At 35.7% G+C, this 16,214-nt stretch overlaps 1 protein-coding gene across 1 annotated transcript in view; it reads left to right on the top strand.

Annotated features, from left to right (window-relative positions):
- Positions 1-450: 450 nt before the first annotated feature.
- The window catches only part of LOC143220992 (basement membrane-specific heparan sulfate proteoglycan core protein-like), a 29,578-nt gene continuing 13,814 nt past the window's right edge, over positions 451-16,214 (top strand). The window contains 5 exon segments of the mRNA XM_076446535.1: positions 451-664; positions 13,813-13,920; positions 14,362-14,468; positions 14,470-14,503; positions 15,340-15,561. Of these exon segments, the coding sequence (XP_076302650.1) occupies positions 451-664; positions 13,813-13,920; positions 14,362-14,468; positions 14,470-14,503; positions 15,340-15,561 (685 nt within the window).

Here is a 16,214-nt window from a genome sequence, read left to right on the forward strand (position 1 = left end):
TTGTAATTTCTAACTCTTCGCAATTTCTAAATTTTAGTAATTTCTAACTCTTAGTAATTTCTAAATTTTAGTCATTTCTAAATTTTAGCAATTTCTATATCTGAGGAATTTCTAAATTTTAGCAATTTCTAATCTTAGCAATTTCTAAATCTCAGAAATTTCTAAATCTTAGTAATTTCTAAATTTTAGTAATTTCTATATCTTAGGAATTTCTAAATTTTAGCAATTTCTAAATTTCAGGAATTTCTAAATCTTAGCAATTTCTAAATCTTATCAATTTCTAAATCGTATCATTTCTAAATCCCATTTTCGAAGAAAAAATACACATAACTCAAAAGAAGAGTTACATATTCATCCTCATAACGAAATTATCGGACAGAACTTTCCGCTGCATCTAAATGCGCGATAAAAAGAGTTAATTATCGACGGACGGTAATTAAAAGAAATCAGATGGACTCTGTCGGTAAGGTGATTTTTCCGCTAATCGCTCTTCATTGCACGAGACGCTCTAATGGAGAACCGTCCGGCCGTTTTTCGGGGATTATTGTAGTAAAGGAATGTCCGGCTGGAATGTTTCGATGCAACGACGGATTGTGCGTGGACAGTAAGAGACGTTGCGATGGCCGGCGACATTGTTGGGACGGCTCCGACGAGATGAACTGCCGTACGATCGCCACTTTTCTCTATCTATCTTTATCTATCTGTCTCTCTGTCTTCTTTTTATCTCTCGTTTAAAGGGCCGATTCGCGTTACAGGCTGTTTATATCCGTGGAGAATCCTTTCAAGATTGATCGACGGTCGATACGAGAGAATTTGTAAATTTCAACGCGACAAATCGATCTACCAGTGGTTCTCATTCTCGTTTTCATGATGGAACAAGATGTATTTCGATTAATTGCTGATTTGTACACGTAGTTAATTATTTACCAACTGTTTTATGAAAAGAAATATTTTTAAACAATGGAATTACCAATAATTATTCTTTTTATTTTATTTTTACAATTTTGGTTAACGTCCAAATTTCTTTTGACGAAATTTTTCTTTGCTTTCAGTCGGATCGAAACACAATTGTGAGTAGTTGCTCATTTTTTTCTTTTTTTTTGTGTGCGATTACACTACGAACGATGAAATAAAATGAAAAGATACATTTTTTAACACTGATATTATTAAAAATAGCTCTTTTCGGATATTTTATTTTTACAATTTTGGAGAATGTATAGATTGCTTTTGACGAAATTTTTGACTATTTTCAAAATTCGAATCGAAACACAATTTGGAATAATTATTCATTTTCCTCGTACGATTACACTACGAATGATGAAATGAAAAAAAAAAAAACATTTTAAACACTATAACAAAGGGTTGAAAATGACTCTTTTTGGATATTTTATTTTTACAATTTCGGAGAATATATAGATTGCTTTTACGAAATTTTTGACTATTTTCAAAATTCGGATCGAAACACAATTTGGAATTATTATTTATTTTCTTCGTACGATTACACTACGAATGATGAAGTGAAAAAAAACATTTTTTAATACTAGGACAAAGGGTTGAAAATGACTCTTTTTGGATATTTTATTTTTACAATTTCGGAGAATATGTATATTGTTTTTGACGAAATTTTTGACTATTTTCAGAATCCAAATATAAACACAATTATGAGTACGAAGGGTGAAATGAAAAGAAACGTTTCTTAACACTGGAACTACCAAAAATTATTCTTTTTATTTTGTTTTTACAATTTCGGTGAACGTTCAAACTTCTTTTGACGAAATTTTTCCCTACATTCATTCAGATTGAAACACAATAGTGAGTAGTTGTTCATTTATTTTTTCTTTTTTGTGTACTTCTTTGTTGATGTGAAACTATTATATAGTCATATCGGTTTTAAGAAGACATAAAAATTCATACTTGAAACGAAATTATCAAAAACAATTTTCCTCTAAATCTAATCCAAAAATTGATCTCTTAGTATTCATCGATATAAAATAAACAAAGTCTTGCATCTTCTCGTACTTATTTTTTATTTATTATTATTATACGATCTTTTCGACAATTTTTCCAATACTTTTTGGTACTCAAACGCTGAATCTTTTTATAAATATTCCTCGCTTGATCTAAGCTCACTGAAACTGCGATGAGAACCACTGCAAAGGCCCAGCTGCGTTCTATTTTTCATAATGCAAGAAGCATAGTGCGCTGCGAGGAGCTTTTTTACAACCGCGTTCCCTCATTTTTCGCCAATTTATATTTAGGAAACTGACTTCCATAAAAGAAGCTTCCTAATTCGCAGAACACAGTTTCAAACTGCCGTATTTAACCAATTACTACTCGAAATCGATAATAACTCAGCCTGTAACGCGATTTAGCTTCCTCTTGGATCGATTTTATCTCCATTCTTCTTTCCTCTTCCGGATTGAGCCGAGAATCGCATCTTGATGAATTATTCCACGGTTTTGGGTCTCGACGTTGCGGTATCGCTTCGCATGAAGAAGAAGCCGACTATTTTTGGGGAAAAAAGGACCTTCAAAGCTTTTATAACACACCTCTACTTCTTTTCCATCGATCCAAAAATCTCTTAACATCCTTTTTCGACCTCGTACGCAAGATTTTCATTCTCTTTGAGCTTATTTCTTCTCGAGGAGCATCCTGGGAAGAAATTAAAAGGATAACGTGGAAAGAAAATGTATAATAGATGAAATGGAACTCGTTGGTTTGTAAGAGAGATGCTTAAGGGAAGAAGAAGAAGCTAGAAAATGGAAATCGATGCGTACGAGAACGTTGGTTGGTTGCACGACGGTTTTCAAGATGACAAATTAATCTTAGAATTCGTCAAAGTATGACGAGTGGTTAAGAAAATCGGAAAATAGAAAAATTGTGATTAAATGACTCGGTTGATTAGGATCTAAGACACTTGTATATCGATCTTAAACTTTTAGGCACGACACGAATGGAAATAAATGAGAAATAAAGCATAAAATGTGTAAGAGTATCCTCAAAAGCCACTATAGTAGAGTTTTGTAAAAATAAACGGTCTAAATGACACTATAATGACGACCGTTCATTATTTACACTATAACTTTACATGGGTATAGAGTTCTAAATGAATAAATTAACGTGGTTTAGGCGAAACAAAAGAGAAATAAAGTATAAAATGTGTAATACTATCCACGAAAGCTATTATAGTAGAGTTTTATAAAAATAAAGAGTCTAAATGACACTATAATGGAGTATTGTTCGTGACGATTTTCATTACGACATTACGTGGGAATAGAGTTCTAAATGAATAATTCAAATTAACGTGGTTTGGACGAAGCAAATGAGAAATAAAGGAAAGAACGTATAATACTGTGAAAAATAGTGCTATCCACGAATGTTACTATAGTAACGTTCTGTAAAAATAGAGGGTTTAAACGTCACTATAGTGACATGCCGTTGTAATTGATGTCATCCACGGAGGTCGCTATATTGGAGTACCGTATTTAAAACTTAGTACAAATGGTGAACGAGTGAAGTACTAGAGTGAGCTACTATAGTGATGTGCTGTTTAGAGAAATGACATCCACGGAAGCAACTATAGTGACGTGTACTTCAGAGAGGTGATATCCGCGAAAATCGCTATAGTAGCTATTTCAGAGAAATGATATCCACGGAAACTACTATCTATAGTAGCTCGACGTTCTGAGAGGTGACATCCACGAAGACACTATAGTACCGCGTCGTTCAGAAAAATGACATCCGCGAAAGTAACTATAGTAACGTGTTGTTCAGAGAAATATCCACGAAAACCACTATAGTAGCTCGTCGTTCTGAAAGATGACATCCACGAAGACCGTTATAGTGGCGCGTCGTTCAGTGAGATGACATCCGCGAAAGTAACTATAGTAACGTGTTGTTAAGAGAAATGACATCCGCGAAAGTAACTATAGTGTTGTGTCGTTCAGTGAGATGACATCCGCGAAAGTAACTATAGTAACGTGTTGTTAAGAGAAATGACATCCGCGAAAGTAACTATAGTGTTGTGTCGTTCAGAGAAATGACATCCGCGAAAGTAACTATAGTGACGTGTTGTTCAGAGAAATGACATCCGCGAAAGTAACTATAATGTCGCGTCGTTGAAAGAGATGGCATTGGCGAAAACTACTATAGTGGCGCATCGTTCTCAAAGATGATATCCGCGAAAGTAACTATAGTGACGCGTTGTTCAGAGAAATGACATCCGCGTAAGTAACTATAGTGACGTGTCGTTCAGTGAGATGACATCCGCGAAAGTAACTATAGTGACGTGTTGTTCAGAGAAATGACATCCGCGAAAGTAACTATAATGTCGCGTCGTTGAAAGAGATGGCATTGGCGAAAACTACTATAGTGGCGCATCGTTCTCAAAGATGATATCCGCGAAAGTAACTATAGTGACGCGTTGTTCAGAGAAATGACATCCGCGTAAGTAACTATAGTGACATGTCGTTTTGAAAAATGATATCCGCGAATACGATTATAGTGGCGCGTCGTTCTGAAAGATGATATCCGTGAAAATCACTATGGTGGCGCCTTATTTGGAGAGGTGACATCCACGAAAGCCACTATAGTAACGCGTCATTCTGAATGGTGATATCCGCGAAAGTAACTATAGTGGCGCGTCATTCAGAGTGATGACAACCGCGAAAACCACTACAATGACGTATCGTTCTGAAATATGACATCCGCGAAAGCGATTATAGTGGTGTGTCGTTCTGAAAGATAGTATCCGTGAAAATGATTATAGTGGCGCGTTGTTCAGAGAAATGACATCCACGAAAGTAACTATAGTGGCACGTCGTTCTGAAAGATGATATCCGCAAAAGTAACTATAGTGGTGCGCCGTTCTGAAAAATAATATCCGCGAAAACGATTATAGTGGCGCGTCGTTCTGAAAGATGATATCCGCAAAAGTAACTATAGTGGCGCATCGTTCTCAAAGATGATATCCGCGAAAGTAACTATAGTGTTGCGTCGTTCAGACAAATGACATCCGCGAAAACTACTATAGTGGCGCGTCGTTCTAAAAGATGATATCCACGAAAGCCACTATAGTGTCGCGTCGTTCAGAGAGGTGACATCCACGAAAATCACTATAGTAACGCGTTGTTCAAAGAAATGACATCTGCGAAAGCGATTATAGTGTCGCGTTGTTCAGAGAAATGATATCCGCGAAAACGATTATAGTGGCGCGTCGTTTGAAAAATGACAACCACGAAAATCAGTACAGTGTTGCGTCGTTCTGAAAGATGATATCCACGAAAATCACTATAGTGTCGCGTCGTTCTGAAAAATGATATCCACGAGAGTAACTATAGTGTCTCGTCATTCCGAGGGATGACATTCGAAAAATTACTATAGTGTTGCGTCGTTTTGAAAGATGATATCCACGAAAGTAACTATAGTGGCGCGTCGTTCAGAGAAATGACATCCGCGAAAACTACTATAGTGGCGCGTTGTTCTAAAAGATGATATCCGCGAAAGTCACTATAGTGTCACGTCGTTCAGAGAGGTGACATCCACGAAAATCACTATAGTAACGCGTCGTTCTGAAAGATGATATCCACGAAAATCACTATAGTGTCGCGTCGTTCTGAAAAATGATATCCACGGAAGTAACTATAGTGGCGCGTCGTTCAGAGAAATGACATCCGCGAAAACTACTATAGTGTTGCGTCGTTCTGAAAGATGATATCCGCAAAAACTACTATAGTGGCGCGTCGTTTTGAAAAATGACAACCACGAAAAGTCACTATAGTGTTGCGTCGTTCTGAAAGATGATATCCACGAAAGCCACTATAGTAGCTCGACGTTCTGGAAAGTGACATCCACGAAAATCACTATAGTGGCGCGTCGTTCTGAAAGATGACATCCACGAAAACCACTATAGTAGCTTGTCGTACCTGAAAGTTTAAGAAAGTTGTATAGTGGCGTGTCTTGCCTAAACGGTTAAGAAAGCTGTATAGTTTCGTGTCGTACCTAAGAGGTTAAGAAAGCTGTAAGTAACGTCGGCTCGGTTTCTCTTGTCTAGTCGTGCGACTTAATCTCGTTTCCATCGACCGTGTTTCGTCTCGGATTGAACCCCGACGTCGCAACCAACCGACCTCGTGTGTCCGAGAACTGAGAAAACCCACCGAGGCTACAGAAGCTACGAATTTCTCTCCTCTGAATACAGATTTCGATGATTGAGTCTCGTCCGGATTCGATTTGAAGATTAGATATCTATCGAGCATCGGTTAAAGCGATAAGATTGATTTAATGTGGATTTTTCAGGCACAGGTTTATAAACTATCACGTGACCGTTGACAATACCGTGGTTTTGGAACAACAGCGCCGGATTTTGGCTTTTGTAAATTGTAAAAACGATTCTTTACGAGAAAATACGAGAAAAATGTCCGGTGAATGCGACTCGTAAGAAACTTTGTTTTCGAGAGAATTGAACTTGAAAGGCGCGCCTTTTCCCGGGTCTCAGTGGTTCTCAGCTGGATTTTTTGCGGAGTTAATTTTGCCGAATTTGAGATTTTTTGAGTTTTCGAACCGGGCAATTCATCTCGTCAAAATTTGACGAAGAAATTTGGAGAAAAGTGTTTTATAGATAGTGAGAAAATTCGAAGAAATTAGATACTCTATTCGCGATAACAAATTTTTGAATTGGAACAATCAATTCTCTTTTTATACCTGACCAAAAATCTTCTATATCGTCAAAATTGTTAAACGAAATTTGTAGAAAAGTGTGTTAAATGTAGAGACAACAAAATCGAAAAATTAGTTCTCTATTCGCGATAATACAAATTTTTGAATTGGACTAATCAATTCTCTTTTTATAACTAACCAAAAATCTTCTATCTCGTCAAAATTACCAAACGAAATTTGGCAAAAAGTATATTGAAAAAATGTATAGTCAAAAAATTCAAAGAAATTAGTTACTCTATTCGATATAACAAAATCTTCTATTTTGTCAAAATTACCAAACGAAATTTGACGAAAAGTATATTGAAAAAATTCGAAGAAATTTATTACTCTATTCGTTACAACAAAAATTTTTGAATAGGACCAATCAATCCTCCTTTCATACCTGACCAAAAATCTTCTATCTCGTCAAAATTACCAAACGAAATTTGGCCAAAAGTATATTGAAAAAATATATAGTGAAAAATTTCGAAGATATTAGTTACTCTATTCACGATAACAAAATCTTCTATCTCGTCAAAATTGCCAGGCAAAATTTGACAAAAAGTATGTTAATCGTAGTAAAAAAAATTCGAAAAAATTAGTTCCTCTATTCGCAATAACAAAATCTTCTATCTCGTTAAAATTGCTAAACAAAATTTGACAAAGAGTATGTTAATCGTAGTAAAAAAAATTCGAAGAAACTAGTTCCTCTATTTGCAATAACACAAATTTTTGAATCGGACCAATCAATCCTCTCTTTATACCTGGCCAAAAATCTTCTATCTCGTCAAAACTGCCAAACAAAATTTGACAAAAAGTATGTTAATCGTAGTGAAAAAAATTCAGAAAAATTAGTTCCTCTATTCGCAATAACACAAATTTTTTAATCGGACCAATCAATCCTCTCTTTATACCAAATCAAAAATCTTCTATCCCGTCAAAATTGCCAAACAAAATTTGACAAAGAGAATGTTAATCGTAGTAAAAAAAATTCGAAGAAATTAGTTACACTATTCGCGATAACAAAATCTTCTATCTCGTCAAAATTGCTAAACGAAATTTGGCGAAAAGTATATTGAAAAAATGTATAGTGAAAAAATTCGAAAAAATTAGTTCCTCTATTCGCAATAACACAAATTTTCGAATCGGACCAATCAATCCTCTCTTTATGCCAAATCAAAAATCTTCTATCCCGTCAAAATTGTCAAACAAAATTTGACAAAAAGTATGTTAAACGTAGTAAAAAAAATTCGAAGAAATTAGTTACTCTATTTGTATTAACAAAATCTTCTATCTCGTCAAAATTACCAAACCAAATTTGGCGAAAAGTATATTGAAAAAATGTATAGTGAAAAAATTCAAAAAAATTATTTCCTCTATTTGCAATAACACAAATTTTTGAATCGGACCAATCAATCCTCTCTTTATACCAAATCAAAAATCTATCCCGTCAAAATTTCCAAACGAAATTTGGCGAAAAGTATATTGAAAAAATGTATAGTTAAAAAATTCGAAAAAATTAGTTCCTCTATTCGCAATAACACAAATTTTTGAATCGTACCAATCAATCCTCTTTATACCAAATCAAAAATCTTCAATCTCCACCTCTTTCGTTAACCAATCTGTCACGATACCGTTGAATCTTCTACTTTTTTTTCTAAATGATTTTAACGCGTTTAATTAAAATTAAATTTACTCAAAGGTGAATTTTGAACAAAAGCGAGTTTCGCGTGTAATTTATCAGAGAATCGTATAAGCAAGCTATCGATTGAAAAAGCCTGAAAAAAATAACGTTTGGAAAAAACGTTTTGATTGAGAACCACTGCAGTTTCTGTGCTAAAAGCACGCACTCGCGACCGACTTTCAAGTCGTTTTTCTTGAGAACGGAAACTCGAGGGAAAAAATATGTATCGCGCGTTTTTGGACTCGCGTTTTCCCGTGAATCGCCCTCGGTTAACTCGCCCCGCAAATTATTTCGCGTTTTTTTCCCTCGAAATATATCCCAGCCTAAATAAACCCTACAAAGGGACATTTGAATTTTCATCGTTGAAACAATTTTCAAGCAGAAATCTCCGGCTGAGAAACCATCGCGATTATTATTAAACGCACTCTCGTTTAAAATCTTTCACGCGACGATGATTCGTATCAGAAATCTAATTCCGAGCAATCTAGCTCCTTCTGTAGCCTCGTTTAATTAACAATTATCAAGATCTTTCTTTGTTTCAGCGCGACATCCTTTTAGAAAACCGTTTCTAAACTTTTTCAACCCGTTTTAATCGTGGATACTTTGAAAAATGCGTTTTGCAAAAGAATTTCTCTTCTATTGCTCGAATTTTCTGTCTGTCTTACTTTTGTACCATTCTTGCTCTTTGTCACACCGTTGTTTTACCTTTTGTTTTTTTCTCTCTCTTTCGTCTACTTTTCATCTCTTTCAGCACAGGTTGCCTGACCTTAATATGTACATACTACTTCTTCCTCTCGCTCTGATTGTGTATATGCATAAATAAATAAATATCACGATACTCGTATTTATTTATTTATATTTATATATATTTAAATTTATATCTATACTTGTATACATATTTATATATATATATGTCTTTCTTCCATTCTGGTCTATTTATTAGATTATAAGTCTTGCACAGCGCACGTACACGGGATCCTGAATAAATCTACGAATCGATGAGATTTCTTATTTACATACACTAGCATTGAAAGAAAGTTTAGCGTTGTTCGTTGAAACAACGCTGTTTTATTTCCCTGAGTTATTAATACTAGGTTTACGGGTTTTTTTGTATATATTTCTACGGACACCCGTTAGATTTAGAGTAAAGAAAAGCAGATATTTTCTTTAAAAAACAAAGGATGGGTTTAATTTGAAAAGAATCGCGATATTAACAGACTTGATATAAGTTAATTAAATCTGTTAATATCGTGTAATTGAAGCAACCCATCCGTCAAATTCACGGGGCCCGTAAATCTAATGTTAAATTTGAAATTTTCCTATCTTTTTTCTACTCTCGAAAGATTCTAACTGGCGAAACGGATAAATCGAGCGTGACGAGGAAAATCGGAAATTGTATCGATGCAGTAGAGAGAAGATAATAATTTAAGACGCGATATTTGCGAATTGACACTAGGTTTACGGGGTTTTTTTGTATACCTATTTCTACGGACACCCGTTAGATTTAGGGTAAAGAAAAGCAGATATTTTCTTTAAAAAACAAACGATGGGTTTAATTTGAAAAGAATCGCGATATTAACAGACTTGATATAAGTTAATTAAATCTGTTAATATCGTGTAATTGAAGCAACCCATCCGTCAAATTCACGGGTCCCATAAATCTAGTGTTAAGTTCAGGGAACTTTTGATCAAACCTAGTGTATGTGACCCTCAAACCTCTCTCGTTCTCTCACTTATATGGTACACCATAGCCTTAGATTTACGAGGCGTCGCCTTTTGCCTAGATCTTTCTGTTTGATACCGTTTAAACGTTCCTGTAGCTTTTGGAAAGTACATTACACACTCTGGCTCCCTAGGGAGGACGTAGTTCACGGAGTTATCGTACTGCATAGTAGAATTTTCCTACTTACCACTCTTCAAACACACGCATACAAGAATACCAATGGAACGTGCATTAATTCTCGGTATTTTGGCAGTTTATCGAATCGATTCCGGTGTGATTAACCCCTTGAAATACGAATTAAATACACTCGATGCGATTGAAAAGTATTGTTTTATTTCGCTGAGTTGAACTAGAGAATGGAAGCTGAAGAGGAATATATTTTTTCAAAAATATTGCATTTTTATTGATGAGATTGATTCGTAAAACTTATCTCTTGACACACGATGGAGAGAAATACTTAGCAAAGTCGAAGAAGGGGCTTGAAATAAATGTTTCTAAGTACAGGAAAATGTAATTCTTTCAAACGCGACGAAAAATAGAAAAGTAAAGGACCAAGCTGGTAGTTGACACACAAATTAAATACACTCGATGCGATTGAAAAGTATTGTTTTATTTCGCTAAGTTGAACTAGAGAATGGAAGCTGAAGAGGAATATATTTTTTCAAAAATATTGCATTTTTATTGATAAGATTGATTCGTAAAACTTATCTCTTGACACACGATGGAGAGAAATACTTAGCAAAGTCGAAGAAGGGACTTGAAATAAATGTTTCTAAGTACAGGAAAATGTAATTCTTTCAAACGCGACGAAAAATAGAAAAGTAAAGGACGAAGCTGGTAGTTGACACACAAATTAAATACACTCGATGCGATTGAAAAGTATTGTTTTATTTCGCTAAGTTGAACTAGAGAATGGAAGCTGAAGAGGAATATATTTTTTCAAAAATATTGCATTTTTATTGATAAGATTGATTCGTAAAACTTATCTCTTGACACACGATGGAGAGAAATACTTAGCAAAGTCGAAGAAGGGGCTTGAAATAAATGTTTCTAAGTACAGGAAAATGTAATTCTTTCAAACGCGACGAAAAATAGAAAAGTAAAGGACGAAGCTGGTAGTTGACACACAAATTAAATACACTCGATGCGATTGAAAAGTATTGTTTTATTTCGCTAAGTTGAACTAGAGAATGCAAGCTGAAGAGGAATATATTTTTTCAAAAATATTGCATTTTTATTGATAAGATTGATTCGTAAAACTTATCTCTTGACACACGATGGAGAGAAATACTTAGCAAAGTCGAAGAAGGGGCTTGAAATAAATGTTTCTAAGTACAGGAAAATGTAATTCTTTCAAACGCGACGAAAAATAGAAAAGTAAAGGACGAAGCTGGTAGTTGACACACAAATTAAATACACTCGATGCGATTGAAAAGTATTGTTTTATTTCGCTGAGTTGAACTAGAGAATGGAAGCTGAAGAGGAATATATTTTTTCAAAAATATTGCATTTTTATTGATAAGATTGATTCGTAAAACTTTTCTCTTGACACACGATGGAGAGAAATACTTAGCAAAGTCGAAGAAGGGGCTTGAAATAAATGTTTCTAAGTACAGGAAAATGTAATTCTTTCAAACGCGACGAAAAATAGAAAAGTAAAGGACGAAGCTGGTAGTTGACACACAAATTAAATACACTCGATGCGATTGAAAAGTATTGTTTTATTTCGCTAAGTTGAACTAGAGATTGGAAGCTGAAGAGGAATATATTTTTTCAAAAATATTGGATTTTCATTGATAAGATTGATTCGTAAAACTTATCTCTTGACACACGATGGAGAGAAATACTTAGCAAAGTCAAAGCCATCGCTATGCAGCTGCGATAGTGTGAGTAAACAGGAGATACAAGCATCTCTGGCCAACTAACTCGCTTCTTTCCTCTTCTTTTCCTTTTTTCCCGTGGCAGGTAGGCGATTGATGCACATGTGCGCTTAGCACACGTGTACACTACGTTCGAGTCGTCATTTTCCATGAGAAAAATTAATTTTACAAGAAAATACCGTCGAATCGCGTCAAAAATTATCTTAAATTACCATTCGCGCTCATCGTTCAGTGTGTAATAACAATTGCATGGTAAAATACTTCCTGCCACCATGAATGAAATTCCGAAAGATCAACGTCGATATAATAATTTACAGAATCGTCTAAAATTATCATATATTCTATTACAATTCCCATAAAATTAATATACAATGACGAGTTTTTTATTTCAAGGCCATTCTTTGACTTTGCTAAGTATTTCTCTCCGTTGTATGTCAAGAGATAATTTTTATGAAATAAGAATCCAATATTTTTGAAAAAAAATCTATTACTTTTCAGCTCTCATTTTCTAATTCAACTTAGCGAAATAAAAATAATATATTTCAATCGCATCCAGTGTATTTAACACTACGTTTACAGGGGTTTTTTGTTATCTATTTCTACGGACACCCGTTAGATTTAGGGTAAAGAAAAGCAGATATTTTCTTTAAAAAACAAAGGATGGGTTTAATTTGAAAACAATCGTGATATTAACAGACTTGATATAAGTTAATCAAATCTGTTAATATCGTATAATTGAAGCAACCCATCCGTCAAATTCACGGGGCCCGTAAATCTAATGTTAAATTTGAAATTTTCCTATCTTTTCTCTCCTCTCGAAAGACTCTAACTGGCGAAACGGATAAATCGAGCGTGACGAGGAAAATCGGAAATTGCATCGATGCAGTAGAGAGAAGATAATAATTTAAGACGCGATATTTGCGAATTGACACTAGGTTTACGGGGTTTTTTTGTATACCTATTTCTACGGACCCCGTTAGATTTAGGGTAAAGAAAAGCAGATATTTTCTTTAAAAAACAAACGATGGGTTTAATTTGAAAAGAATCGCGATATTAACAGACTTGATATAAGTTAATTAAATCTGTTAATATCGTATAATTGAAGCAACCCATGTATCAAATTCAAGGATCCCGTAAATCTAGTGTTAATTTCTATGTCAAGGGGTTAAATACGCAGGAAGTTATGAACTGAGCTGATAGAGTGCGACGTGACACGTATCGAAATTTGTCAAACCTCGAAGAGACAGCAAAGTTCCATTTGTATTCGAATATCGATCTCACCGATAACTTTCTACGAATAGGTGTACCTACATCTATCACGACGCCATAAAGAAGTCAGCCATGGGATCAGTGTACACGTGCGCTCTTTAAAACGTCGCATGACAGCCGGCAGTGTGCACGCTGTTTGTGTTTGACGATTTTATCCTTGTATCTCGACTAGGACAGTCCTATCGATCGTCTCTAATTGTCACGGACCTCTCTAATTCCACCTTTTCCTCTCCTCTCATTTAATTCCATTAATGCACTGTGAGAGAATCGATCAGAAGCTATCTTTCTCTATGTACATTTTTTCTGTCACTTTCCAACTCTGTCCAGTCGAGTTTTTTCTCTTCTTTTCTTTCTTCCGGTGCCTTGGAGGAATGTGTACCAACCTTTTGGCATCATGAAGATTATTTTTATACTAGGTGATGGTGGCTTTAGGATAGCGGGCACACTGTCTTATTTTTATTACTTTTTTCTCCTTTTGGTTTTTTCTTTTTTTCAAATTTCTTTTTGGGCTCTTATTAAACATCGCCTTTTCTCTCGTTAATTATCCCCGCTTGTCTTTGCAGAATGTCCCGTTGACCAGCAACCCTGCGACGACGGAGTATGCATCCCTAAAATCTTCTTCTGCGACAATAACAACGATTGCCATGATGGTAGCGACGAACGTGATTGCGGTAAGGGATTATCAAACCCGTTTCGAAGAGCTCTATTTGGAAAATCAAGTTTTCTCTTCCTACAATTTTTCTCGAGATTCTTATTTTAATAATTTATAAGCCCTAAAACACCTATTTTACAGACTAGTTTTATGATAAAAGTGATTTGAATCAGAATAATCATTAAAATAGATCAAAAGTTATATGTATATATAGGAAAGAAGAGTTTACCGAGTACTTGCGAGAAATCCTCGAATTTCCTTTAACCTGGAGGCCATCTGGCGGCGAGAGCGAGAACTACGATCGCTAGAAATGATTTTTAATTAATTCTTTACCCTATGTCCCTGCAAATAAGGAATCCTTGATCAACGTTAACTCGGTGTCGACATTTTGTTTAGTAAAAATTTATTTTAGAGTAATTGGTGTGGAATAAAATGAGTAAAAAAATTGTTAAAATTTCAGGCGGAGTCGTCGCAACACCATCACCAGGATGCAACGAGAATGAGTTCACGTGTCGCGATGGAAGTTGCATTCCGCGATCCTCTGTCTGCGACCGACGGATTGATTGTCCCCCACGAAGATGACGAGGCAAATTGCCCTCGAGGTGGGTTGAAAGCGTACTCCGGAAAAGAGCTTAGGATGCTGAAGAACAGAAATTAAGCAGCAACACACGTGTGCACCGGCAGAAACGTATCCTAGGCATCACATAGGGAAATGTAGTCTGGCCCAAGGTGGATGAAAAAGGCTGTAGAGACCAGTTCGAATTTACATTCACTCGATTGAATATCTTCGAAGCCTTAATCGATTCTCTGAGAAATATCTTCCCGTAGGCATTTTATAGAATCTGTCGCTGTAACAGAATTTTGAATGAAAAACATATTTCTCGAGTTTCCGTTAAAGTTTATGAGGATGTCTAATGTCTGACAATGTTTGTGGCCGTTTCCACTACCTGTATATAAGCTCTTCGGTTTTGCACACTTGATCCAGTAGATCACGCAACGCACCAGGTGCACACGCAATGTTTGGGCCCGTGACATCGTGTCCACTGCCTGCTAGAGGCAACCAATTGTGCCGCACCGAGTTTTGTACGTGCACTATAACTCAATCGCAAATGCCTCAAACTGTACACCAGACTGACAGTAGAGCATTAAACACTGGTTGTCAACCTAAATTGTACCTTGCGTAGTATTAACTAATACGGCTGTGAATTATTTATTGCCAGTCTGAAGTACACTTGTAAATTACACACAAAATACTGCAAATAGTTAGTCAGACGATGACTGCTTCTATCCTCCTACAGAGATAGGAAATTGGAATCGCAGTAGTAAGTAATCGCAGTTGCAGGGTTAAATTCCAAAGGGCAGAGATGGATGATTGTTTAAGAAAGCAGTAAAAGGAAAGGAATGATGTGCAAGGTGGTTTAGTTTCGGTTACTTCTAGGTAGAAACACGTCGGATAGAACCACCCTGGTAGGGCTAACCTACGAGAACCACGCTAGCAAGGGTTACAATCTGGATTATCAAGCGCCAGCTAATTTGAGCACTCCGAGGAGTTGTGCTCCGGATGATTTTGTTTGTGCTGATGGCACTTGCATCCCTGAAACTCACCACTGCGACCATTTCTACGACTGCCGCGACTTTACCGACGAACAGTATTGCTTCGGTTAGATCACTGACAGACCTTGATGATCTGCTGGCGTCCACGTTTTTTTTTTTTACTTTCTTTCATTCCAATGTCTTTGTGACTGCAATTCGATTCTATTACATTTGTTGAATTAAATAGTGTATACATTGTAGTATTTATTCGATCGATTAATTTAGTGTTCCCACATGAATGATCGCGAAACGAATCTACTTGTGGCCACTTAACTGTACCATGCGCCGGTAAAAGGAATAATTTTAGGCCGCCGATCAATAAAAAATTCAATCATTATCGTGAAAAACTTGAGCAACAATACCCATCCTGGTTTTGATTTTAAAAATGCTGTAGAGCTGACTTCTTGAAAGAAGTATGCTGATTTATTCAAGCAAAATGCGATCGCTTATCCGGGAACTTCCTGTAATGTAACTTCGATGTGTCATGTTACTAACAGAAGTAATTTAGCTTTAAATTTCCAGGCTCGTTTTGTCTCGGTTCTTGTGTAAAATACGACTTTTAAATAATTTTTAGTTCAAACATTCATGGCTCGATTTTAATCATAGAGAATGAAATTAGATTTTCATTTATATATTGGACGCCACAGATTTTCTAGGCTCTGCACTTCTCTTTCAGTCTGTGTTAGCAGCCAAATAGGCAGTATGTAGGTTGTTCGAGTA

The sequence above is a fragment of the Lasioglossum baleicum genome, unplaced genomic scaffold, assembly GCF_051020765.1.
Source record: "Lasioglossum baleicum unplaced genomic scaffold, iyLasBale1 scaffold1802, whole genome shotgun sequence".
Classification (NCBI taxonomy): domain Eukaryota; kingdom Metazoa; phylum Arthropoda; class Insecta; order Hymenoptera; family Halictidae; genus Lasioglossum; species Lasioglossum baleicum.